The following is a 27,194-nucleotide window of genomic DNA, read 5'->3' on the forward strand; positions in this document are numbered from 1 at the left end:
CACATAGGCAGAATCCACTGGTGAATCAGTGACGATCTTCCTTGTGAGTTTGAAGAAAATGGAAGTAAACTAGCTTCTTGAGAGGCTAATTTTGGCCATGCAAAAGTGACCAAGCTTCCTGATGATGAATACATTCCTTCTGCAAGGGAGAGGCAAGCCAAGAGTTGAGGAGCAATTCTGAAAATATGAAACAAAACAGAATTTCCTTGACTTTTGCCATTTGTACCCAAAGTCATGTACAGCTGTAATTTTTGAATTCTCTGGCTTTTCCCTATATACAATGCCATGGTTTTCGTGACTTTTTCATCCCGAGGTTCCATTTTCTGAGGACCTATGTCTCTTTTTTCCTGTTTGGCTGACCTAGGAGTAACAGCAGCAGAAGCAAGATCCTGGGTTTAAAAAAAAGTGTTTTGAGTTTGGCATTAAGGGCCTGTATGAAATAAGAAATGTCATTGTAGTTCCACCTTTTTGAACTAACACAAGAAAAAGAAAAGGATCTACAGACTGGACTGCAGTACAGGGGATAAAAATTGTTGTTCAGCCCAAAAACTGTTGTTTGCCTTAGGAGGAAAGATTTATGGGCACCTTAATTGAATAGTCAACTAATTTATCTGGAGTTCATCTTTCTGAGATATTTGCAAATGCTTTTAGGGTATTTTCAGACTTTGTACAACTTGAGGTAACCTAAGGTCCACTGACATCAGTTGTAGCTCAACACAGAAGATGGTTTAAACACAACATTTGCCCTTTTCCCCCCACACAAAAGAGGGTTTGCCAATGGCTATGGTTATTCTGGCATGTCTCTCAAACAGCTGGTGCCAAGGCAGACCAAGTCATTTTGTGTTATTAGACAAATCATGGATCCAAAGAATCTTAGACTTTAAGGAACCAGAAGTCCATCTTGCCCAGTAGCACACCCTGTCCATTCTGGATAATCTGAATTCTCCTCACCTCAACCAGCCTATGCAACATCAATCACAGTGGACCACATATAGGGAAGACACAGTGCAAAAGTGCTTATAGCACAATAGCTCCAGATGACTCATGCTCGTATATCAAACTACAGCGTTCAGGAAGCACAGAACTTTTAATAAGACAAGCTAAAACATGCACTTGAAAAATGGAGAGGAATGAATTATATTTTTAGCTCTTTCTAGGACAAGAACCTCTTTCTTAGTCCTTATTGGGTGCTTTGGCATCTGAGAAAAAGACTTCATTGGCCCCAGCTTTGTTGTGAATTCTAACCACATGGGCATTAATTTAACCAGTCGTTTTCATAATGCTTATCTAATATGGAGAATAGATGTTCTCTTGTGCTGCTGGGTAAGATTATCCTCTATCCCCCACACGCTTCCAGCCGCTTTGACTCCTAAACAGCTGTAAGGAGAAATGATTTTAATTAGGCTGCTTGTAATCCATAACTACCGCTTTCCCTTTTGTTTCCCCCAGTAGGATTCTTATGGTCGCTATTTAAAGTCTCCGATATACAAGGAAATGTTGTCCAAGGCAATTGAACCACAAGAAGCAGTGAAAAAAAGGCAAGTGGGATGGGGTTTAATTGTGGGTTATTTGCTATTGGTTTAAATGAGGGCACTAAAAGCAAAGTGCTGGAGCCTGGGCAAAAATAACTGTGATTTAGGCATTTGCTTAATTAAAAGTAGGCTTTTCACTAGGGAACAAAAAAAGGTCAGATTTAGAGACTGATCGCTCTGTTTTGGAGCTGACAAGCTTCAGAGGCTTGCTTCCAGGAAGGAATAGACCAGATTCTTGTTGGAGAAACCTTTTGCATTACCAACTGCTTACAGATAAGGTGTCCAAGAACACAGTGTTACAAACTAGGAAACAGCTACTTGCCTGGGTGTCTCTTTAAGTGGCACAATGCTGGCTGATAGTTCAAGATGCCAGTGGATGTCTCCAAATGGGAGAGATAATGGCCATGAAGTATCCTGATGGCAGAAGCTATCAGGCCCTCATAAAAAGGCATATACATACCTGATAGGAGGGGCTGATGCGGGAGTGTAAAGTGACAGCCCCCACCCCCATACATTGTGCATTAGAATATAAAGAGAGAACAAAAGGAAGCAACTAGTGGAAGGGGAAGAGTGGAACACAGAGAGAAACAGACTGAGTTTTGGAAAGACTAGAATAGAAGCTAAGAAAGAGAGCAGAAACAGCAGAAGCACCTTAGGGTACTGGATTTTCACACTAGGGATCTGATGTATCCTATTGCTACATTTGTGTCCTGCTATTTCATCTGATGTTCAACTTGTGTATTTGTAGATAAACAAAATATTACATAGACAACATGAGCCCTCAGTGATCTCTCCTTCAAAGGAAGCCAGAATCTGAGAAGTGCTGCACCCCTAGAATTTCTCACAGCTTCCTGAAGTGAGGAGCATGTTTAACAATATAAATCACTCTTCCTTGGAGGCATTTTAAAGTAAAGCGCAGCTGACCAGAAACACAGGTATACATTTGGTTTCGTTGTCATTGAAACCATTCTAGGGTAGCCCAATCTGAAGGCTCCTAAAGCTGCTTTCATGACATACAAGAGCAGTATCCTTACAAACAACCCTGTAAGCAGACCAGCCCAAGCCCTTGCAGCACCTGAGACAATGTGGTGAGCCGCAACCCCCACAGAGAGTGCCACACACCTGCTTCCCCGTAAATCCCACTGAGTCCTTTCCTCGCCGCTAGCTTCATCAATGCCTTGCCTCCATGTCAGCCCTACCAATGCCTCACCTTTCCTCCCCAAGAACATCCCTTTACATATCAGTAGGCTCGCCGACTAGGGACTTCTATAGAGAACATGTGACTATTTTGTGGAACAAATAACCTTTTTTTTTTTTTTTTTTGCATTGGGAGGAATAGAAAATGTTTTGGGGAACAAATGTTTTGGGCATGTGTTGTGGTGTCCAAAGTTCTGGGGAGCAGCTGGAGCATTTTGTTGGCTCAGCACACTTTGCTCTCATGAGCAGCTTCTCTTCCTCTGCCTCCTTCCCCTTCCTCCTCACCAGCCATCCAATGGGAGGGTCAGAGTGGAGGTTCAGCCTCAGTGGCAGGCTGCAGAGCCACGTGATGCAGGCCATGGATAGGTGGGCCTGGCAAGTGCAGCTTGTGCCTTCCATGAGGTGGCAGTAGTAAGAAGTTAGCAGTTAGCTAATTAATGTTACTTAGTTACCTAACATTACTCAATTAGCAGCTACCCCTAACTGAGTAAAAAGGGACTGTTTAGTGGTGAATCTCTTCTATTGATCATGGGGAGAGCAACTGGCCCCATCCAACCCCAGCACAGCATTCCTTCAGTGGCTGATGCTGGTGTTACTTACTTACTTACTTACTTTATTTATTTATTTATTTATTTGATTTATATACCGCCCTTCCAAAATGGCTCAGGGCGGTTTACAATTAAAACAAACTTATAAAACAATGAAAAGCTAAAACAAATTAAAAACAATAACACAACTAACAATTTAAAAACATGGGCGACACACCCTGGCTCGGGAATGGGCAGGTACACCCCACCCAATTCCTTCAAAGCCAACCCCCCCTTCTGTAAGAGAGGATCTGGATACTTCTAGGCATTCGTCCACCCCGGACCGCACAGCCCAAAGGCTGGAGAAGTCCTGAAGCAGGGTTCATGGCAATCATTCTCCCCGTGCCACACAGGCTACAAAGGAGCGATTAACTTTGCATTTCTTTTTAGGCTGTGAGCCCTTTGGGGACAGGGGATATACCTTCTTCTTGGTATACAGTCCAACTGAGCTTATATTATTGTGGTTTTAAACAAGTTCCATGCTTTCTGGAGGGATCTGACTCTCCTGACTTCCCCTTTCAGTTTCTTTTTTACCAGTCCTGTAACTTTTGAAAAGTTTCCTCTTCTGAAGTCCAATGCATCCGTGTTGGATTTCCTTGGCAGTGCTCCACTTGCAAATAAGCTGAATTGGATCACACTGTGGTCACTGTTCCCCAATGATTCTACAACTCTGACATCAGTGGAGGTGGCCAATCTGCCACCCGCACCCATCCACTGCCTGAGCTGACCACCTCACTCAGCTTCAGGCAGGCCCTGCATGCAAGGTAGGCCTGTCACTTAGAGTCTTATATTACAGCTAGAGGACTGGGGCTGAGAGACAGTGGCTTCTCTAAGGCCACCTAGTTAGTTCATGGCTGAGGCGAGATTTGAACCACAGTCGTCAACTTGTACTACACCACTTCTCTGTAAATACTAAGTAGGAGGGTACATAGCTAGAACGAAAGGTGGCTGAGGATGCTGCAGTATTTAGGACTCACCAAGCATTCCATTAGAATTTCCCCCATATTTTGTACTACAATACTTCACAGAATTAACTCTAGAAGCTTCCATGTTAAGCGTTGATAGTGACTCCATATTAAACAAATTTCTGTTTTGAAACTTAATTTAAATTATTTTCAGCTATTTAATAATGCAAAGAATGAACACATAACTGGAAAAATGTACATGTTGGACCTTTAAAAAGGGGGAAAAAAGCCTTTCTGAAACATGGCACAAGGGGCAAAACTGATGCTCAGCATTCTACCTGCTAGGCTATTTATTTATTTATTTGATTGATTAATTGATTTATATACTGCCCTTCCAAAATGGCTCAGGGCGGTTTACAACAGAATAAAAACAATTAAAACCAGTTAACAGTTAAAAATCAAAACTATAAAAACAGAATAGAACCAATTAAACATTCAAACAGGAAAAAAAAAACCCTCCTGGAAAACCAGTGCAACCATTTAAAACAATTTAAAACAGTTTACAGCAGTTTAAAAACCCTGGAAGGACAGGCCAAACAGATAAGTTTTAAGGGCTCTCCTGAAAGACAGTAATGAACTCAGATTACGGATTTCTGCCGGGAGAGCATTCCATAGCCCAGGAGTAGCTACAGAGAAGGCCCACCTCTAAGTCGCCACCAAACGAACTGGTGATAACTGGAGGTGGACCTCCTCAGATGACCTTAACGTGCGGTGGGAATCATGCAGAAGAAGGTGCTCTCTAAGATAACTCGGACCCAAGCCGTTCAGGGCTTTAAAGGTAATAACCAGCACTTTGTATTTTGCCCGGAAACATATCGGCAGCCAGTGTAACTGTTTCAAGACAGGCATAATGTGGTCTCTCTGAGTTGCCCCAGAGACCAATCTGGCTGCCACATTTTGAACAAACTGAAGTTTCTGAACTACGTACAAAGGCAGCCCCATGTAGAGCGCATTGCCATAGTCAAGCCTGGAGGTTACTAGCTCATGCACCACTGTTTTTAGGTCATCCTCTTCAAGGAAAGGGCACAGCTGTTGAATCAGCTGGAGCTGATAGAAAGCACTCCTGACCATAGCCTCCACCTGAGATACCAGGGTGAGGCCTGGGTCCAGGAGTACTCCCAAGCTGCGCACCTGCCCCTTGGGGGGGGCGGCTGGTAACCCCACCCAGCACAGGAAGATCTAACTCACCCCTCAGATTCTGAGCCCCCACAATGAGCACCTCTGTCTTGCTTGGATTCAGCTTAAATTTGTTATCCCTCATCCAGCGCATTACTGCCTGTAGGCAGGCATTTAGAGAGTGAGTGCTATATCCCGAAGATGAAAAGGAGAAGTGTTTTTGGGTGTCATCAGCATATTGATAACACCCAGCACCAAACCTCCTGATGACCTCACCCAGCGGTTTCATGTAGATATTGAAAAGCATTGGTAACAGAATGGAGCCCTGAGGGACTCCATATAACAGCTCCTGTTTTGAGGAGCAACTGTCACTAAGGTTAACCATCTGGAATCTACCCGAGAGATAGGAGCGGAACCACTGCAAAGCAGTGCCCCCTATCTCCAGCTCCCCCAGGTGATCCAGAAGGATACCATGGTCGATGGAACTGAACACCACCAAGAGATCCAGAAGAACCAGCAGAGTCACATTCCCTCTGTCGGTTCTGTGGTAAAGGTCATCCATCAGGCTGACCAAGGCTGTCTCAACCCCATAGCCAGCTCTAAAGCCAGTTTGAAATGGGTCGAGATAACCAGTTTCCTCCAAAACTTCCTGGAGCTGGTCGGCCACCACCCTCTCAATCACCTTGCCCAACCAAGGGAGATTGGAGATTGGCCTGTAATTATCCATTGCTAAGGGGTCCAGGGAAGGCTTCTGGCTATCTGTCTGTCATGCAGATTGTGACACTTGGGAGTTAATACTACAGCTGAAGAAACACTGAGCTGGGTCCCATGATCAGTGAGACACGAGCAGGGAGGGAGCCCTGGATGGCTGGATTGGCCGCCCACATGATTGCCGCCTCCATGATGGAGCCGGCGGGGGCTGGGGAGCTCGGGGGCTGTGCGGCCCCTGGAAGCTCCAGTATGCCCTGCACGAGTGCGCAGGGCATACTGGGGAGACCCCCAGAGCCAGGAGGCGGCTTTCCGCCTCCCCTCTGGGGTCTCCTTGTGAGTAGCTGTGCCATGGAGCCCGGGTGACCTGCTTAAGAACCACCGGGCTCGCAGCCAAGCTTGGTGGGTCTCACGATGGGAGAGCCCGGTGGGTCTCACGATGGGAGGAAATCGGGCTAGCCTCCGCTAGCCCAATTTCCTCCCATCGTGTGCAAAGCCTCTATGTGTAATCTGGAGTATTTTATATATCTCTGTTTTAGGTATGAGTCACACTTTATGCAGCAGTTGTGTTTGTTTTGGTAATACCAGTGTTTCCTTCATTAGGCACAAAGTGTGAAGGGCAGGTGCACATGTTTAGCAACAGTGGATACATGCTGGGGTGGTGCAGGCAGTAAGGGCTTCCCTAGTGCATGTGCCTGAGTGTGGAGAGTCATGTATTTGTCCATCACATAATACACATTTATGGCAGGAAACATCAGTATAAGACTAGTGCAACTGTGTCAAGCACAATTGCCATAGAAATTATGTGGCAGCCCTTAATCTACTTCTAGTCATACCTTTACCACCTCAGTTCCATGTTATTTAACAAGGTGCTATCTTCTGAAAGTATGGTGGCCATCTGAGTGGGGCAGTTAATATTTTTTAAAAATCAAGAAAAACGTAAGCATCTTTTGTGACCCAAGAGTGGATTTTTCCTGATGAACATAAAAGCTTTTAGATTCTGAACTGATAATATTTATAAGAGATCTCCTTCACAACAATGGCATCAAATTTGCTAATTTCAAGTAAACTGGAGGAATGTGTTTGCCATATTAAGACATCTGGAACAGTTCCACTGATGCTGCACTTTTTGTGTGTTCAATGGGCATAGCTGTTCTACCAGCCCCTTCCTTATTTGTTTCACGTTAAGGAAGTTGACAGATTTTTAGGTATTATTTATACCCATCATGGATCCAAGTGGATCCTCCCAAAGAAAATTGTTTATACCTGTTAAAAAGAACCAGCTTAACCCGCACAGAGCATCTATGCGCTAGTACTTGATTGCTCCCTTCACCCCCTGCCACAGCCCCCCTCACCTCAGAGATCTCTCCACCCTCACCTGAGCCATACTACTGCTTCTCTTCATCCGGTTGCTTCCATCCTCCTCACCCCTCTTGGTCACTCTTCCATCCCTATACTCGATCCCCCTCACCCCTCTTGGTCGCGGCTGCAGCATAGCTGGCACCTATCTGCAGCCCCCTATCCCCAGAGACCTCCCCACCCAAGTCCCGCTCCTGACCCTCCCCACAGGAGCAGCAGTGGTTGACTGGGCCATTCCTCACTTCTGCCACCGCCATGGCCACTCATTCCCCTCAAGCCGCTGACAGGCCCAGGCCCATCCCTTGCCTGGCTGCTTCCCTCCGCCAATGGCCTCAGTAACCCAAAACAGCAGGTTGACTGGGTCCTTCCTTGCTCGTCATCATTGCCATGGCCGCTCGTTCCCCTCAGGCCGCTGACAGGCTCGGGCCCATCCCTTGCCCTTCCTTCTTTCTCTCTTCCCCTCCCTTTCCCCCCTCTCTTTCTCTCTCCTCCACTTGCTCTACCCCTCTGTCTTTCTTCCCCTCCCTTCTTTTTCCTTCTTTCTCTCTCCCCCTCCCTGAGTTAATTCACACAACAGCACCCTCCTTCTTCTGAAGGCACTCTTTCCTCCCTCACAACCCCTCTCTTCGCAGATCTCTGCCTACTTTCCTTTTATGTGTGTGTGTGTGTGTGTGTGTGTGTGTGTGTATATATATATATATATATTCCTCTCCTCTACAATCAAGAACATCTTCCGACCAGTAAGTTGCATTCCAAGTGACCTTAACCATCACAGACTCCTCCTCCCTATCTGCATATGGAATCTCCACTGCCCAATTACCACAGTGCCACAGGCTCCTCCTCCCTGTCTGCATATGGAATCTCCACTGCCCAATCACCATGGTGCTTCTGCCTGCGAACTCTCATGAGAGTTGCCACGCACGGGATTAGCCTTAGAGAACTATATATATAGATGGCTATGGAATTTCCAAATATTTGCTGCAGATGTGGTCTTTCTCAAGGTGTTCACCATCTGTAAAGATTATGCACTATGCAGATCTTTAAAATACCTGGCTGCCACCAGTGAGGTTTTCAAATGCTCCTGTACACCTCTGAGGTTGTTAATAGCCTTGGCAAATGGAGCCATCTTTGCCCATAACTACTTTTGGAGTATAATTCATCCTCCAGACAGCTTCCTGGCTACAGTGAAAGAAAAGCAAAGGCAGGCAGGTGGTTCACATAAAGTGCTTACTCATTTATATTTGTTTCTAAATATGTTTTCATGCTGTTGAGAACCACATTTTACACAATCTCTCATTTTATTTTTGTATATTAAGTTATATATTTTGATGTAAAGTTATGTCTGAGTGAACTTGCCCCATACCTGAGCTGCTCTTCCAGCTTGAGGGCAATAAAGCCTGACTACTCATGAAAGGGTCAGTTTGTGCAACAAAAAAATTTCCTGCTCTTTGGCCATTCGAGAACAGAGTTTCCCCAACAGTCTAGGTATTTGCAGTTGCAGTTTTGAACAATTTCCAGAGTCAAGGTAGAGGTAGCATGGATCAGCTGTGTGTGAAGAACTGGATACAAGACTGAGAATGGGGTCTGCTACCGACTTACAGCCATTGAGTACATGCATGAAAGTGTTTGCAGGCTGAGGGCCAAGGCTCAGACCTTATTCTGCCCTTCAGTGATAGAGAGTGACTGCTAGCATTAATAACAGCAGTGTTGGCCTTTTAAAAGTTATGTTTTACTTTTAAAATTAGAGATCTGTAGAACCAATACTTGTATTTTAGAAAGGGAGTTCATATTTGTTGCCAAGGAAAGAAACTCAACTTTTTAAAAAAAACACAGTCAACATTCAAAGTTTGTTATTTAACTTCAGAGTACCCCATCAATGAATTCTAGGATTCACACATCCTACATATCCATCTGTTTTTAAACACCTGTATACACAAGGTTGCCACTGTTTAAAGATCTGTGCACATATATGTATGTCATCCACACTTTGAGACTGTTCTCATGAGCAGCCAAGACTGGACTAAGGCAGAGAACCACCAGGATCCATGTGGATCCCAATAGCACTGCAGTGGCAAACCCCTATGGAGCCCACTGCTTAGCCAAGGTTAAGACCATGAGCAGGCCCTTAACTTGGGCTAACTGCTTGTGTGTGAGCGCCAGCTGCTCACAGGACTAGGCTCCTGGCTGTTGCTGGGGGGATCCTCACAATGCACTGCACACTCGCACGGTGCATTATGAGATAGATATCCAGGGGCCAGAACAATGCATTCTGGCCCCTGCACCACCACGCTGTCAGGGGTAGTGGCTGAGTGTCTGGACACCCGGTCCACACACCCAGCATCACAGGGCAATCATCTGCAGGGGAGGTACGCTGAGCAAGGCTTCCTCCGCTCCCGATGGCCACCCTCACCTTTGATTGTGAGAACAGCCCCTTTGTGTGTGGTTGCAGGATACACAGGTGTAAGCTTGGCAGCAGACATGCTTGCCATGTGTAAAGTTTGGATCACCAGTATATGCACAGCAAACATATGTGCTGCACAAAGGGAAGCACTACCCTTACCTTGAAATGAAGACAGTCAGGACAACAAACCCCTGATCTTTCCAGCGGTTTCTCTTTCCCTTTGAATTGGATTCAAGCTCTGATTAATCTCTGATCTGTATAAGCAAATCAGTGTGTTTAGGGAATGTTATCCCTGGATAATTAATTTTGTAAACAGCTTTGATTAATCCATCTACACAAATCTGGTTTGATGTGGTTTCTCAAGGTTCTGTCCTGTCTTCCTTGCCTCTTCATCCACCCTCACTTAAAACTACATTCTGCCTTTTACTTCATCCACAGTAACCCTCTATTCCCCCCCTCTCTGTTTCTCTTTAGCTCTAATAATCCATTTGCTCGCAAAGTTCTCCGATCCAGCCCCAGCCCTGTCATCCTAAGACAGCAGGAAGAAGAAGCCAAGGCAAAAGAAGCAGCAGCCAATGTGGACATCACCCAGGTTATGAGCAAGCTGGATCGTAGAAGCCAGCTGAAACAGGAGGCCCCGCCTGCTAAGTAGGGCCCAGAAAAGCACGTTGCAGGGAAAAGTAGTGTGAGGGTGCTGGTTGCGTGTAGGCTGCACTTCCTCCCCCTTTCCTGCAGGTGCCAGTGGTGCTTCATCACTAGTGAGCCATTTCTCTCTCCCTGTCTCCCTCCCCTCCGCAGTATGCTGTTGCCATGGCATCCAGAGCAGTGTCACTTCACAAGCGATTGCCGATAGAATCACAGAACGCAGATGGCAAAAGAGTCTCATTGTGAGCCTTGCAGTGACTTTCCTCATATCAAATGGGCTCGTTTTACAAGCCAAGGAAACAATGTTTTCTATAAACTGCCTGAAACATCCCTCCCAGATCTAAAATTCAAAAATACAGATACCATGGCAACCAGCTGCCTTTCCTCTTGCTGCCTGCAAGTGATGGAGGAAAAGGGCTGAAAAACAGTTCTGTGAGCCATAGCATCTGCACACTGCCTGGAGGCTCTTGCTTAAAACTGGAGGAGAACAATTCAGGGACTTGGATAATGTTCAGATGCTGTGGAGGGCAGGTAGTGGGGATAGTGGGGATTCCTAATTATGGGTGTGTGCTCCAGATTACTTAACAGAGGTTAGTTAGTTGTCCATTAATATCCTTTAATCACCTATTTGTCTGTATCAGTAGAGTGGTTAATAAATACAAACAGATTTTTCCCCTTTTCAGGGCATGTTTGTGGGTATCTTAGATATTCTAATCAGTATTAGTGAGTGTAAGTATGGAACCATGGTCTTGCAGTTGGTCCAGATGAATTAACATAGAATACCAGGGTGTCATCCTATGTATGTGATATAAGCTTCAAATTTTCTAAGCACTCAAAGACACTTGGCTGCCCAGATACCTGTTCACATGATCTGAGCATCAGTATCCAAGTCAACCTTCAATTGGAGGAAACATAGCTTGGTTGTAGAAAGGATTGTTAGATGTCTCTTTATGGATCCTTAGGGTTCTGAAAGAGGCACCAATTAAAGGATATTTGACAAAGGAAGGAAAACTCAGTTCCAGGCTTAAAATGCAATTGAAGATATCCACATGCAGACCCAAAACCAGGCTAAGGAAGCCTAGCCCTGTTTTTGATCTGCGTGTGAGGAAACCCAAAAAGTGGGGTAAATGCTCACATGCAGTTCTGCATGGCTTTGTGCAACACCTACACACAACTAGTCTCCTGACCGGTGTTGGGAGGCTCTCTGTAATGCACTTTGCACTTGCACAGTGCATTATGGAAGCTCCGGGGGCCTCCTGCTCCCCCCAAACTGCCTGCTTCCTCTGTGCTACTGGCAGAAGCCAGCAATTGTCCACAACAAGGATGGTCTGGTCTGTGGTGGAGGTAAGCTTATTGTGGATCCTCCCCTTGCCCCGTCTGAGACATTTTTTTCTAGTCATGAGAATGGGCTCATTGGCTTTCACTACAAGCAGTTTCCCAAAGAGGGGAACCTAAGCCCTTAAAGTATGCATGGGGAAACATGGAGGCTGTTCTCGCATGCAGCCAAGCCTGGGCTAAGGCATCTAAGCCTTATATACCATGTTTCCCCGAAAATAAGACAGTGTCTTATATTAATTTTAGCCCCCCAAAATGCACTAGGGCAATTAGCGGTACATCAGAAATTACTGCTAGGTCTTACTTTCGGGGTAGGTCTTACTTTCGGGGAAACAGGGTATGAGAGGCAGCGGGAGGCGAGTGGCTGCCAGTCTGCTGCTGTGGCAAACCCACCTGTGGAGCCTGCCTCTAAAATGGGATTAAGGGAGCAAGCACTCCCTTAGCCTGTTTTTTCTGCGGTGGAGGACTTGTCTGTCAGCACGGATGACTGACAGATGCTGTTTGCAGCTGGTGCTGTAGCAGTGACGAGTGCCCACCCGTCTCTCTGGTGACCCCCACAATGCTCCGTGTACTCGTGGTGTATGTCTCACTGAACACAGCAGGACTTGCTTCTGAGGAACTTGCACCGGATTGCAACAGATGCTAGGAGCCTATGCACATGAGTACTATCCTTCCTAGTTTTGCAGCCTTCAAAAACTGGCTGGAGATCTAGAACTGGATCCTGATCTGCCAGGTAGGTGCCTTTTCCTTTGGGTCACACTTACAAAAATGGAATGCACAGTCCATGACAGTTTCATACCTCTTCTTGCCAGCTGTATGGACTGGGGACAAGCACAGGTCAAAGCCCTCTGAACTGTGCCCTACCTTCTCTTGCCTCCATCATGAACAGAGTCAGGACCTAAATGCTTGCCTGGAAAAGATGACTGGCAAGAGCAATCCTTTTCTTAGATAACTAGTTTGTTGCGGTCAAGAAATATTTAAAATATACTTTCCCCAGGAATTTATGTCCAGCTGAGCTGAAGTGGGGCTCATATAAGCTCTCTCTTTAGTTTGCACCTGCCCATCAACAGTATTTCTGTTGGGGTTTGTGATTATTTAGCGAAGCACCAAGGAAGCTATCACTCCAGTTAGAGTGCAGAGTTCAGTTGTTGCAGCTATTTAAGTAGTAACACTCATGGAGATCACTGTAGAGTCTAAACTAAATTGATTTATTGATGAAGTACATTTGAGATAGGAAAGACCTATCCTATCTATCAGCTCCATAACGAATAGGTAGGGAGAGAGAGAGAGGTTTCCATCTTCTCTCTAAGAGGAAAGGAAGAGGACTGACTCACTACAGGAAATACCTAAGGAGTCAAGGCAGGGGTCATAGAGCAGAGGCAAGCAGGGACAGGTAAGGAGACCCTCACTAACTACCTCTACTCCCAGTGCTCCTAGTGATCATTACGATAGTTGGTGCTAAAGGTCGATGCACTGGAACGCCATCTCCAACAATTTCTCCATCAGGTTACTTCAACTATACAATTTCCATCTCTGTTATTTGTTCCATCCCTGCTTGAGCTTACACTGCTGTCTACTATGTCACTTCATTTCTATGTCTCACTTGCAAAATACCACAAAAACTTTGGGAATCACTGGCAGTGACAGAATGAGAATATCACAGTCAGGAAGACTATGGAAAATGCTCATAATGTATTCTTAAAGCAGTTTAGGTGTATGAAAACTTCTATTAAATCAAACGAGTCTAATTGCAGCCCAGGAGCATTGCTATAATTTTAAGCATTTCTCCTTTAAACACTTAAGCAGAGCCTCAGAAAACTGCAACTATGCAACTGAAAATACAACTATGGACACTAGTTAAAATTAAAAGACACCCAGTATCTTGTTCTGTCTTTCTCTTTTATCAAGGCCAATATGAGAACAACAGAATAAAGCAGTGGTTTTCAAACTCTGTTCTGGGCAACCCTGGGGTTTCTCAGGAGCTTATCAGGGGTTCCTCAATGAGAAATTAATAAATGGAAGACAAGATTTCCTGAAAGGCAGTTTGTCCCCTGAAATGCAGCTCTAGGAGAGTGTTGGGTGTGTTCCCACATCATCAGTTCATATGGGAGAACTGTGAGGCTATATATGCCTGGCCAGTGTTTTGCGTGAACTGAGAGTGTGTCCTAGAACAGGGATTCTCAATGTTGGGTCCCCAGATGTTACTGGACATCAACTCCCATAATCCCCAACCAAAGGCCACTGGGGCTGGGAATTATGGGAGTTGAAGTCCAATAACATCTGGGGACCCAATGTTGAGAATCCCTGTCCTAGAATATGCCCCAGAATCCTCTGCATCACACAGGAGTTCCTCAGTAAAGAAATCCATGTGAAAAGAGTTCTGCCAGCTTCAGGTTTCAGGAGGCCTTGGGCAACTGCCCCCCATGGACCCACTCCTACCTGAGTGGGCCCTTTCAGAGGCTCTCTGCAGCCACCACATGAAGGCTATGGGCACAGAGGTGGCCTCAGGAGTGGGCAGTGGGCCCTTGGCAGCTGTCTAATAATTCTGCTGACACTTGATGTTGGTCCTGCCCCAAGGTAGAATGTTTGAAACCTGTTAGACTGAAGGATATAACAGTGCTGAACATCTGTGATTGGCCTCCAGTCCTGTACTGTCTTCTGTCTGTGGCTGTTTCCATATAAAAATATGTCAATGCACTTGTGTGATGTCATTGCTTTTCATTTTCTGTTAAATGCCCATGATGAATTAGACTTCTTGTTAATCAAGAAACAATGGGCTTTTACTGGAACCTCAGAATGCTGCTCTCTTTTCTTTCTCCGTCAGATTTTTCTTTCCTTTATTCTTTCTGGTCAAATAAAACTAGAAAGTAGAAAATCATTGTGTTTGTCATGTGTCTTTTGCCTTTCTGTATGTGTTTAATTTGTTCATGCTGTTGCAGTTATCAGTTTGGATGTAATACATTTTCCTTAAAAAAAAAAATTTTTTTTTTTAAAAAGCAATGACTAATAAATACATCTGTGGAGCCTTAAGGTGAAATACTTCAAGAAAGCTTGAAAAAGTACAGTGCTGCATTTAAAGTACATATTCTTCTTGCCAGGGTTAAAGCTTTCCTATTTCTTGATCACAAAGTACTATTTTCTTAAAAGGTAGCTAATATGGTTTAACTAGGTCCTTTCACTAGTTCTGTTCTAGCATTAAAAATGTGTGTTAGTTTCCAGGGGCTCCTAACTTAACCCTAAGTACAGCCAGTCCAGTCCAGTTTATTTATTTATTTGCATTTTTAGGCCATCTTTTCTCTTTTACCTGAGCACTTTCCAGGCTAGCTGCTCAAGAGCAACAAAATGGCTCCATTCAGGCAAGTCACACTGAAAACGTAAACAGAAGGGGAGCAGTCTTGCAGCAACTAACAACCCGAAGAAACAGCAACTTCCTTACGCCAGATATACAATGTCCTAGCTCTATACTGCAGCAATTAAATTTGAAATAAGGCTTTGGAAATGTGAACGGCACCCTCCTGTCCGCGTAGGGACTACGGTGTCACGATGCAGGAAGTGTAAAGGACACTTCCGAGATCCGACGTGACCCCGTTGCAGGGTCTAATCCAGAAAGTGCCCTGAAAGCAGCAATTCTATGCACATTTACATGGTAGTCAGTCCTAGTTAGCACAATGGGCCTTCCAAGTAAGAGTGCATGGGATTGTAGCCTTCTTGAAATAAATCCCCCTTTCCCCACCAGTGGGGTTTATTACATGTTTCTCTATTTCACAATCAAATGGCAGGCAAAGATCAAGAAATCATACTGCTAAGCGCATGGCTGTTTCTGCAGGAGAACAAACCCATTCCAAAGAATAAAGTTCCATCACTTACATCTCTCTCCTAAGGAGTGTGACTGCCTAAAAGCCTTCCCACCTCAGACTGCGGTGGGTGAGCGGAGACAAAGACAATATTTGTGCAAGATGACACCATTCTGTCACTGCTTGATGGAACATATCTACTGATTTTGGGTACATATTCTTCATTTCCAGCCTCATTTTCCAGGGAGCGCTCTGTCCTCTGGCTGGTGTGACTGTTTGCTCTAGCATAACACACAGTGTGCCTTGAGCTTCACTAGCCCGTCCCTTCTTGCCAGCACCAGCTTGCTCCTTCTCTTGCTGTCTTCCTGCTCCAGCACCAAATATGTCTTCTTTGTCTCCTCTTGAAATGTTGCTGGAGCAAGTTTGGAGCTGGAGCCGGGGGAGGGAGAGCTGCGGCTTGCGCAGTGGTGGTGGCAAGAGGTAGATGGGCTGGTGAAGCCTGGTGCATGCCTGCTGTGCCTCATCAAGCAGCACTGCTGGACAGAGGAACGTGAGGGTGGCAAAGGGAAGAAGGGTTGTGTCAGTGCCAGCCTGCAGCTTGGGGGCAGGAATGGTGAGATGAGGGGTGGGGCCAGCAAGGGGGAAGAGAAGAAGAAAATGGGTGGCAGTAGAGAGTAAGCAGCGGCAGTGGCAGCAGGCCAATAGTGGGAACAGAGCAGGCGAGACCCTACCCACCACCTGAAGCCGTTGCCTTAAGGGAGAGCTGCCTTGGTGTACTGGTATGATGGCAATGGAAGTCCATTAGGCTATAATCCACAAGTGCTCTTCCATGATTTCCTCTTGCCTGACTTTGTATCGGCAACTAAGCAGAGCTCTCTGCCTCATCTTTTCTTCCATCTGACCTCAACAATTCATTCCATTGGTAAGAAAGCTAATGCAGCTAACCGACATCAGCAGGTTCGTCCCTACCATTCTACGGTATGTTGCATCTATTTGGTTTAATCACTGGGAGGCATAGAATAAAAAAGAAGAGGGAGATAATGTTCCTGTTGCTGAATTCCCAGAAGGAGAAGAACTATGTTTAAGGACTCAGTGAGAGAAGGCTACAATTCTAAACTTCTCTGTCCTAGGTCTGCATTTTTTTGGTAGGAGAGTCTTATGCTTAACACGGTTAAAATATGCTCAAGTTTGATGGGCACACAGGAAGCATAATGATAACTACAACACCTCTTCTCGTTGCTTTTAACTATTGATTTGGATGGGACATAATTTGGATGTGCCTTATTTATTCATTCATTCTGCTGTCTGCATTTGTAATTTCATCCACACTTAGTTGCAAGTTTTTATTGTCTCTTAGTTGCTATTTTTCATCACTTTGGAGCAATGGGAGGGTTGTAATTGGTACTGGTGTTGAAGGGCAAGCAATGTGTTGGTAACTGGTTAAAGGTTGAAAACAAACAGCAGAAACAAAGCTGCAGGCCTTGATGGGCCTTTGGGCAAACAGACCCACTTAACTTTTTGCTGGGGGCGGGGAGGGGAGAGAGAGAAATTGTGGCTGGTGGAGGCAGAGAGGGGGTGGAGCACACAGACTGAGAGGGCAGCCAGAGTACTTCACTTGGGACACTTCACTTCTGTGTACTGAGACATAAAAACTATATTATGGGGGGGGTTATTGTCCAAATGAATTTTCTGGTAAACGGAGCAAGCAGTTTGTATTACTTTGAAAGAGAATGCCATCTCTTGGATCTATCCAAGTAGAAAGAGTTTACTGCAGCAAAACCCTGGCCCTGTCTATACAATTGCTCTGAAAAAGTGAGATCATTCTGTTAAGGAATACATCTTTTGCTGTAAATCTGCTGAAAGGATGAATTCATCAAAACATGTATGGCAATCAGAAATGTTAGTGTTTCATTTAGATATCCAGTGGCATCCAGTTAGAAACACAAGGGCCCCACTGGATCAGACCAAGGATACATCAAGTCCAGCTTTCTGTTTCTCACAGTGGCTAATCAAATGCCTCCAGGAAGCCAATAAGCAGGACCTGATGGCAAGAGCCCTCCTCTACTGTTGTTCCCCAAAGCAACTGGTATTCAGAGGCATACTGCTTCTGGATATGGAGGCAGCAAATAGTTATTGACTAATAGTCCACTGATCTATCTATCTATCTATCTAATTTCTATACCACCTGATATGTAGATCTCTAGGCGGTGTACAAAATTTAAAATATTTAAAAGTCACAGATTAACATACATTGAATAAAATAGTTACTAAAACTAGTTTTTAAAATTATTAAAAATTAATTCTAATTAAAAGCCTACGAAAACAGGAAAGTCTTGAGGTTCTTCCTGAAAACAAACAGAGACGGAGGTGCTAGTTGTTGTTTTTTTTCAGTAGCAATAGCAATAGCACTTACATTTATATACCGCTCTATAGCCGGAGCTCTCTAAGCGGTTTACAATGATTTAGCATATTGCCCCCAACATTCTGGGTACTCATTTTACCGACCTCGGAAGGATGGAAGGCTGAGTCAACCTTGAGCCCCTGGTCAGGATTGAACTTGTAACCTTCTGGTTACAGGGCGGCAGATTTACCACTGCGCCACCAGGGGCGTATTCCAAAGCCCTGGGGCAGCCACAGAGAAAACTTGGTCATGGGTCGCCACCAAACAAGCTGGTGGCATCCGTAACTGGACCTCTCCAGAATATTGTAACAGGCAGCTGAGTTCATGACAAAGGAGGCGCTCTCTTAAATAGCCTGGACCTAAGCCATTAAGGGCTTTATGGGTAAGAACCAGCACTTTGTATTTCACCCGGAAACATAGCAGCAGCCAGTGCAGTTCTTTCAAAACCGGTGTTATGTGGTCCCTTTGTGTTGTCACAGAGACCAGTCTGGCTGCCACATCCTCCAAAAATTTGTCTAAGCCAGGGCTTCTCAAGTTTGGGTCCTCATGTTGGACTATAACCCCCATCATTCCCAGCCACAATGGTCACAGAGGGGATAATGGGAATTGCAGTTCAGCAATATTTGGGGTCCAAGTTTGAGAAGCCCTGGACAAAGCTCTTTTAAAGTCATCTAAACTAGTGGGCATCACCACATCCTGTGACAGCAAATTCCAACCATTATGCACTCTAAAGCCGTATTTTCCCTGTCTGTCCTGAATCTCCAGCCAGTCAATTTCATTGGATGAGGACTGTTCTGAACATCAGATGATTTCCTGCAGTATTACTTGAATGAGATAACATCTAATAAGGTTAAATGATTGATTATCTAACGTGCAAATTAACTTACATATCATAGAAGCTGTTTCCCCAGAGTTAGCTGGTGAGCTCATTCAGACTGATGATGATTGGACATGAAACCCATTAGGTAAAAAGACTATTGTTTTCAGCTGGGTTCAGGGATTGAGTTTAAGGACTAATTGCAAGATCCCTTTCTAGGATCCCATTTGTGTCTTCCTCCACTGGTAGAGAGTGAAAACAGGAAACACACAAACCCAACACCAACATCTCATTGGCTACAGACTGAGCTAGACCTGTTTAAACAATCCCTGTTTGCGGATTACAAAATAGGCTCTGCTAACCGAGTTCTGTTTAAGGTGAACTAACAGGAATATTGACCCAATTAAAACATGACGTTCCTACTTGCGTGCATTCTATGCCTGTAATGCTCCCGTGATTACACAAGGACCTTGAGATTTAATATTTGGTGGGGGGAGGGTTTCACATGAGCAACCCTACCCAGGTAGGGCTGCTTGTGTGGAGTGCCAGGATCATTCCTGATCCTGGCGCTCTGCAACTGAGTGGCCTGGGTTTTTCACCTGGGCTAAAGGTGAGGGGCAGAAGGGCACAAGCACCCTTCTGCCTCCCAGTCATATGAACTCTCGGGCTGCCTGCAACCTGAATGTCCATAGAGCTGGGTGGCAGGAGTGCCCAACAGCGGGGAAATTCCCCAGTTCACCACGCTTCTTGCATGATGCATTGCGGGATGCAGGGGGCCTCAGCCTGCTTTGCTTTCCTCACCCCCTCATCGCTCATTGATTGCTCACACCCTGGTTGTGTGGGCACATGGCACAAGTGAACACAGAGTGCCAAGGATCGTATAGGGGAAGGAAGGTTGTGTCTTGCCTTTTCCCCTCCCCTTCCTTCCCCTGCCTGGAAAGGTTGTGAGGACGACTTGAGAGAGAGGGAGGGAGGGAGCGAGGGAGCGGGAAGGGGTGGGAGATTCTCCACGTTCTCTATACTGTGCATCCTATATAATAAAAGGCTAAGTGAGTGGCCATGGCTTTGGAATGTTGGGGATCTGCGTCCCTGCCTCCCTGGGCTGTTCTGGGCCTGCGCGAAGCGCAGGCCCAGAAGAGCCCAAGGGACACAGGACTGCAGACACCAGTGTCCCACAGCCATGGGCGGCCATTAGCCGGTGTGTGGCGGCGGGGGAAAGTGGCCGAGGCGGCGGCAGAGCCGCCGCCTCGGCCATGAGCTGCGGCACGGCGAGAGGAGGCCGAGGCAACCAGAAGCGGCCGCCCTGAAAAAGGCGAGGGCAATGGCGGCGGGGGAAGACCGAGACGGGGGACAGGGAAGCTGGGCGAGGTGGCGGCGAAGCCGGCAACGAGGCCCCCGCCCGCTCACAGCCGTCACCCCCGCCTGCTCACCCGCCCTCCCAGCTGCCCAAAATCACCTTCCCCGCTCCCCCCCAAAAAAGATTAAGGGCCAAAATGGCCCATGAGAAGGTGGCCGCCCCCGCCTATCGCCCTCCCGCCCACCCAGCTGCTGAAGACCACCTTACCCGCTCCAGCCCGAGGGAAAAGAGAGGAGCTCACGAGCAGAGCTCCTCTCTGTGCTAAGTCACTGCTCAAACTGTCGCTATGGATGCAAAGGACGCCTATTGCGTCCATTGCGACAGTATGGGCAGCAGCTTAACACAGAGAGTAGCTCTGTTCCCGAGTTCCTCTCTTCTCCTTCGGGCTGGAGCGGGTAAGGTGGGCTCCGGCAGCTGGGTGCGCGGGAGGGCGATAGGCGGGGGCGGCCACCTTCTCATGGGCCATTTTGGCCGTTATTCATCCACACACACACCCCCAAAGTATAAGCAAAATAAGGAAGAACAAAAACAGAGACAACAACAAAAAAGAGAGAGAGAGAGAGGGGACAAGGGGGAAAAAAAGAGGCAGAAAGAGAGAGAGAGAGAGACAGAAAAGACGGGATAGAAAGCTAGCGCCCGTTATAACGGGCTTAAAAATACTAGTAATGTTATAAACATCTATCATATCCCTCAGTCACTTCCCCCCCCCTAAATAAAGAAGTTTCCATACCGTGGCCTTTCCTAATAGGAAAGGTGCTCCAGCCCCCGATAATAAAACCTTTTCCAGCACCTTTTCCAGCTGTACACTAGTTTTTTTGAGGAGGCAGCCAGTGAAGAGGAATAAACAATGGAGCTTCATCCGAATCTGTCTTGAGTCCAGTGTGTTTTAGGAGGCACAGAACAGCAATGTCATCTATCTAAAGCACAGACATGGAGTAAAGAGTGAGAGAACCGAGAGCCAGAGAGTAGCTTCAGATAAGAATTAGGTGCTCCCTAGGAATCCCATGCCACATTCTGTGTGACAAATGTTTTCCTTTCCTTTCCTGCAGCTGTGCCAGTTCACTGTTCCAGTTCCCCACCTGGCTGTTTACACTGGTACCTCTGATCCTCTGTCTCCTTCCAATACTCTTCCTTCCTCCTGCCATGCCCAGCTGAGTGATCTTCCTCTTCAGTGCTCTGGGCACATCAGTCTGCCAAACAGCACTAGCTGCCCCTCACCTATTAGTGTAGCCCTAGACAGCAACCCTGTCGTGGATAGGAATTGGGATGGCAGCGGGCCTAGTTCTCATCCCTTTCCTTCTATCACCGAAAATGCTGAGATCTCCTTGGATTCTGAACCAAACACTTGCCCCAGCTCCCAGAGCCCTCTGAGTTCTTCTGAGACCAAGCTGTTGCCCAAGACCCGGATGACCTTGTCCCTCAGCAGGTTCCTGAAACGGGGATGTTTGAACTCACCAGTCTTTGCAACATTCTCACCCAAGTGCCCTGCCAAAGTGACTCATGGGAAAGTGCAGCCACTAGATGATCTGGACCACCACCACCACCACCAGAAGGTCAAAAAAGTGTCCAAGTGAGTATTGCTGTAGGTTGCTTCTTTTCCTTCTGCTTTTGTGAGTTGCTGAGGAAGCCACACCCTCTAACTAGAAGCCCTGCCCAGTGTCCCCACAATCCAGATTTGTAGGAAATGGTTACAATTAAGAGTGGATTCATATTTAACACCCAAACATGTTTTAACATGATGATGTCCATTTTTTTTTGTAGGCACAGTTCTCCCATCACACATACAAAACTACACTTATTTTTCCCTGTGTGTGTGTGTCTAATAGGGCTCTCAAACTGGCTTATACTCATTACCATAAAATGGTCTGAGGTGTACAAACCCATACCTACCTGGGAGCAAGCCCTACGGAACACAGTGAGGCTTAACTTCCAAGCAATCATGTGGAGGATTGTGAAGTATACAATTTAAATCAACACTGAACCATAGAAAACAGAATTAAACATTACAGTTAAAAACACACTGCCTGACATGATGCACACAGCATTCTGGCAATGATATGATCTGCGCCAGGGCTTCTGTGGACTCATAAGGCAGACCCAATGCTGTTGAGAACAAGTGACTGCACAAGCAGCACTACTGCAGTTATTTCTATTGTGGCAAATGGGAATAACTGCAGTGCTGCTGCTTGCACAACTGCTCATTATCAACAACATCAAGGCTGCCTTGTAAGTCCACAGCAGCCCCAGCATGGATGGCACCATTGCGAGAACACTGCGCATCCTGTTGGCCACTGAGCAACTCCATCCCTGCACAATGCTAACTGATGCCCACCAGTATCAGTTGGTATTAGGCATTCCTAAAGAAAAAGAGCAGGCCTCCCTGCAGAGGGAAACTGCATAAGGAGGGTGCCACCACTGAGAAAACCCTAGTCGCTGTAGCCATACAAGAATACACATATGACAAATATGTATATACTTACTGCTTTTCAACAAAAGTTCACAAAACAGTTTACATAGATATAAATAAATAAAATGGCTCCCTGTCCCTAAAGGGCTCACAATCTGAAAAAGAAACCTAAGACAGACACCAGCAACAGTCACTGCAGGGACGCTGTGTGGGGGACAGATAGGGCCAGTTACTCTCCCCCTGCTAAATAAAGAGGATCACCACTTTAAAAAGGTGCTTCTTTGCGCAGTTAGCAGGGGACCTCTTTACTCAGTTAACGCCCAGCGTCAGAAGGCAAGGACAATTGGAAAAGAGCTTTACCAGATGATCTAAACCAGGGGTGGCCAACCTGAGGCTCCCAGCTGTTGTTGGACTACAACTCCCATCACGATGGGCAGGGGCACAGGAAGCTTGGCTGCGGCTGGAGGATGGAGATCTCTGGTGGCTCCCCCACCCCCTGGGCTTCACAATCGTGTGTGAGGCCAAAAATCGAGGGGGAGGCCAATGCCATGGACAAGACCCATCAGCCCTGGCAGAGCTTCCCCAGTCAGCGGTTCATGGAATTGCTGACTGGGAACTTCCCCCCTTGCCTTCTCGAAAAGGGGGGGGGGCAAGGGAGCACCCTAGCCAAGGGCCAGGGGGTGCCTTGGTGGCAGGGGCACAACTATGATAGGGCAAGGGGAGACACCTCCCAGAGGCAAGTCACATGACTGACTCCCCCAGCCGCGCACCCGCCCGGGCTTCCTTCCGTTGTATTCATCCTCCGAAACTGATGTGAGTGTTAAGACCTGGAGCTACCAGAACAGCCTGCCTTTCTCTAGTACCACTCAATGACTTGCATCGTCCACAATTTACAAAATCTTAAAAAAAATAATTTAGGATGATGTTTTATTGTGGCACATAGGGGTGTGTGTGTGTGTGTACACACACTCTCTCTCTCTCTCTCTCTCTCTCTCTCTCTCTCTCTCTCTCTCTCTCTCTCTCTCTCTCTCTCTCCAACCTTGCTACGCCCCAGCTTGGTGGCCCCCTTCCTGCCGGGGGCGGTCATCCCCCCCCTTGCTCCATGGTCCCTACAATCCCTGGGGATGGGAGTTGTAGTCCAACAACAGATGGAGAGCCTCAGGTTGGCCACCCCTGATTTAAACACACCGGGAATATGTTTCATACAGGAGAGTCCCTTAGATGTGTAAATATCACATAAAGGGATCTACTGCAACTTTAAAAACTGCCACAACTTAAAAAACAGCATGATAAATATACATGCAAATCTATGTTTGGTGGTAAAGCCAGAAGGCATTCTATTTTCAATTTCCTGAACTGATTCCTGGCATTGCAAACAGATTCCAGGGCTGAACCCTGATAAGGCCTGGCTCCAATTAAGCTGGGAGGAGAACCCGCCATCAGCTCACTCCCCATTCCTCACAATCACAAACAACATGACTGCTTCATAACCTCTCAGCAAGGCTCAGACCCTCTGCATGACCTTGATACCACTCTGGCCCACCAGCAACCCACCTGTTAACTTCTCTCATTGATTTCTGGAAGCAGTGTTTTACACTTTGAGCCTAGATAATGAGGCACACACGGAAGCTATTCTGACAGTCACCAGAATGCAGGCGAAGGGAGCCTAGCCCACTTCCTGGTGATTGTCAGAATCACCGGGCTAGCGGGTGAGCCTGGTGGTTCCAAGGCGGCTAGCCTGCCTAATCCCCCCCTCCCTTTAATTCAGGTTAATGGAGTGAACTCTCTGTTAACCTCATTGTTCTGCTCGTGTGCTGCCACAGTGTGTGGTGACACACAGGTAGACCCCCAACCAGGAGGCTACAAGCAGCCTCCCAGGCTGGGGGGGTCCCCCTAGAATGTCCGCGTGTTATCCTGGGACTTCCAGGGGCCAAGCAGCAACCGATCCACTGGCTCTGTGACAGAGCCAGTAGTCGTGTGGGTGTCGATCTGGCCGCCCAGGGCTCTGTGGGCGATCGTCTGTGGGGAGAGTGGGCTAATCCCGCTTTCCCCACAAACTACCTCAAGGCGCTTCACACGAATCATGTGAAGTGCCTCAGCGATATGTAATTTGTGCTAGAGTTGCCAACACCCCCTGATCATAGATGTACTGCATGAAAGTAAACCATATTGACATCTATGGCCCTTCCAAGTAATGCCTCTAGGATCAGAATGCAAGCCATTGCTTGTAATTTTGTGTTCTTTGGCCCTGAAATAGCCTGGGACAACCATAGCAGCTGGGAAGAGATAGACTGGTGAGTTGTGGACTTCCTATTTCTAAGCTCTTTCCAGTTACCAAACTCAAGCCCAAATTCCTTGCTTGTCAATTATCTGTACTCCAGGGCTGTCTCAAGTCCCTTCCCACCAGCATCTGAGGCAGTGTGGTGAGATGCTGTTCCTCCAGCCACACAAGCAGCATGCCATTTGGCACTTCCTTCACATCCTGGCTCTTCCTTCTTCCTTGGATACCCTCTGGTGGCATGCAGAGCATGCTGCTCTTTCCTCACCCCAACTCTCCCCTCATCTCCTAGGGGGTTTGCAAAGTACACTGCTGCTGCTCCCCTCAGCTCTTTTTTCCTCCTGTGTGGCTCTTACCTTCCCTTCCCAGCAGCATGCTAACCCCCATCCAGGGGAGTCTTTCCTCCTCTTCCCCTCTCCCCTTTCTCCCCTTACTTGGGAAGCACTGATGATGATGATCTTCTTCCTCTGCCCTTTCCCACTTCTGACACTTTCAAATGCCAGAGGTGAAGGGAGCAGAAATACGTGTGGAAGGAAATAGAGTAGGGATGTGCAGGGAACCGGTGCGGGGAAGTTCGAAGGTGGCGGGGGAGTGACTTTAAAGGCGGGGGATGGTGCACTCACCCCTCCCGCCACTTTTCTCCCGCCAGCACTCCATTGTAAACCAGTCTGGTGGGGCGGCAGCATACCTCCCTGCTGCCCCATCCCCTCATCGGCAGAAGTACCCAGCACATGTGCGCACATCGGGCATGTGTGCTTGGTACTTCTGCTTACTTCCGGGGGGGTGGAGTGGCAGGGAGGTACACTGCTGCCCCGCTGAACTGGTTTACAATGGAGCGCTGGCAGGAGAAAAGTGGTGGGAGGGGTGAGTGCCCCCCCCGCCCTTAAAGTCATCCCCATTGCCTTTGAACTGGCGGAACTGCCTGTCGTTTGGATCGGTTCAGAGGCCATAAAGGGCCTGCAAACTGGTTCCATGCACATCCCTAAAATAGAGTGCTGGGCTAGAGCAAGGACTGTGGTGTGTCTGCGAGGAGAGCAAAGGCAGCAGCTCACATGCTGCTGCCAGGTAAGAGGGAGATGGCAGGCCAGTGGAAGTTGCTGGAGAAAGAGGGCCGATGAAGGCAACTGCTGCCAATCTGTTGCCTCCGCCAATCCGCTACCTAAGGCAGCTGCTTCACCTAGCCTCATTAGGAGGCCAACCTACCATGCTGTAATCTTCACATGTATAATAAATTTCCTTTTTGCATCCCAGCTTCTTCCAGATAAAAGTGGACATTCCTTTGGAAAGCAAAATCTACCCAATAGACTCTGAGGAAGAAGAGGAGAACAGCCACTGGGCTTGCAAAGATTCTGCAAAAGAGGTTATCTGCCCATGGGAAAAAGCTGTATAACAAGGAGTCTTCGAGGCTCTTATGATGTGACCCACTTTAAAAAGGCTAAATTTTTCCTGGCCCTGAATCAGCAGGTATAATCACCTACAGTTTGATGGATGAATCATGCTGTTAAAAGGAGTGTATTAGAATAATCAATGAGAATCATCCAGCATCAAACCACGTGGGTTATAAATAATAAATTGAGGTTCATATTTCTTTCAACATTCAGAAATTTAAGATGTCTCTTGGCCTGTTTGAAATTCAGCGCCAACTCTTACCGATTTCCTGATAACTCATTACTACATCTGTTATATCCTAGGAAACTCTCCTGCTTGGTTAGTACTTTGGAACTAGCATATTTTGTACCTGTATTTAGACCATAGATCCTGCTCTTCTTTTAGAAAGTTCTCTGATATTTACATGTGTCTCCTAAATGTCATCTGTCCAGGCACTGATCAGGCTGATTCTTGCTTAGCTTCAACCATGCCACAGCATTGAGTGTTCCCTGGGCCAGTACTTAAGATCGAGATGGGCAGAAATCCTGTGGTGGGAATATATTTTTGATGGGATGTCATTGATCAGAGCGGTAAGGCATCTCTTTTGGGACTGAAGGTTAATTGCACTTTACAAAACCCTTTATAAACATTTGTGAAGAGAAGATTGAGATTTCCTTGTCAGGGGATGTTTTTAGCTTTGACACACCTGGATTGTCACATTCTTCTTTTTTGATTTCAGATGACAAGGCAGGATGGATTGTGATAAATGATCTGTGGCCTTCTAGTGAAATTAGATGCCAGTTCTGGACAATCCTATGTTTGGATAGTTGCGAGACTGGTGAATAGCACTGTCTACATTTCATATTGGCTGCCTTGCATCAACATCCCAACTAAGTGAAAGGTTTTTGACTTTAGCTAACTGGTTGT

The 27,194-nt window shown here is 46.6% G+C and overlaps 1 protein-coding gene and 2 long non-coding RNA genes across 6 annotated transcripts in view; 1 reads left to right on the forward strand and 2 right to left on the reverse strand.

Annotated features, from left to right (window-relative positions):
- Nucleotides 1–19,189, reverse strand: part of LOC128343342 (uncharacterized) — a 30,253-nt gene extending 11,064 nt beyond the window's left edge. Inside the window, exon 1 of the long non-coding RNA XR_008315486.1 lies at nucleotides 18,928–19,189. This is a non-coding gene — a long non-coding RNA (uncharacterized LOC128343342). The remainder of the gene's footprint in view (nucleotides 1–18,927) is intronic.
- Nucleotides 1–26,508, forward strand: part of RGS9 (regulator of G protein signaling 9) — a 90,193-nt gene extending 63,685 nt beyond the window's left edge. For 3 of the 4 annotated variants that reach the window (XM_053292244.1, XM_053292246.1, XM_053292245.1), the window contains 4 exons: nucleotides 1,453–1,538; nucleotides 10,340–10,457; nucleotides 21,264–21,784; nucleotides 26,151–26,508. In XM_053292244.1, coding sequence (XP_053148219.1) covers nucleotides 1,453–1,538; nucleotides 10,340–10,457; nucleotides 21,264–21,784; nucleotides 26,151–26,289 — 864 coding nt within the window. In that variant the 3' untranslated portion in view covers nucleotides 26,290–26,508. Of the gene's footprint in view, nucleotides 1–1,452; nucleotides 1,539–10,339; nucleotides 10,514–18,936; nucleotides 19,006–21,263; nucleotides 21,785–26,150 lie in introns of those variants that run through there. The other variant, XM_053292247.1, reaches the window with a different exon arrangement.
- LOC128343343 (uncharacterized) lies at nucleotides 964–10,836 on the reverse strand. The gene is made up of 3 exons (XR_008315487.1): nucleotides 10,025–10,836; nucleotides 8,514–8,643; nucleotides 964–1,377 (listed from the first exon to the last, which is right to left on the reverse strand). It is a non-coding gene; the product is annotated as an uncharacterized LOC128343343 (long non-coding RNA).
- Nucleotides 26,509–27,194: the final 686 nt, after the last annotated feature.

This window comes from Hemicordylus capensis, chromosome 2 (genome assembly GCF_027244095.1).
Source record: "Hemicordylus capensis ecotype Gifberg chromosome 2, rHemCap1.1.pri, whole genome shotgun sequence".
NCBI lineage: Eukaryota > Metazoa > Chordata > Lepidosauria > Squamata > Cordylidae > Hemicordylus > Hemicordylus capensis.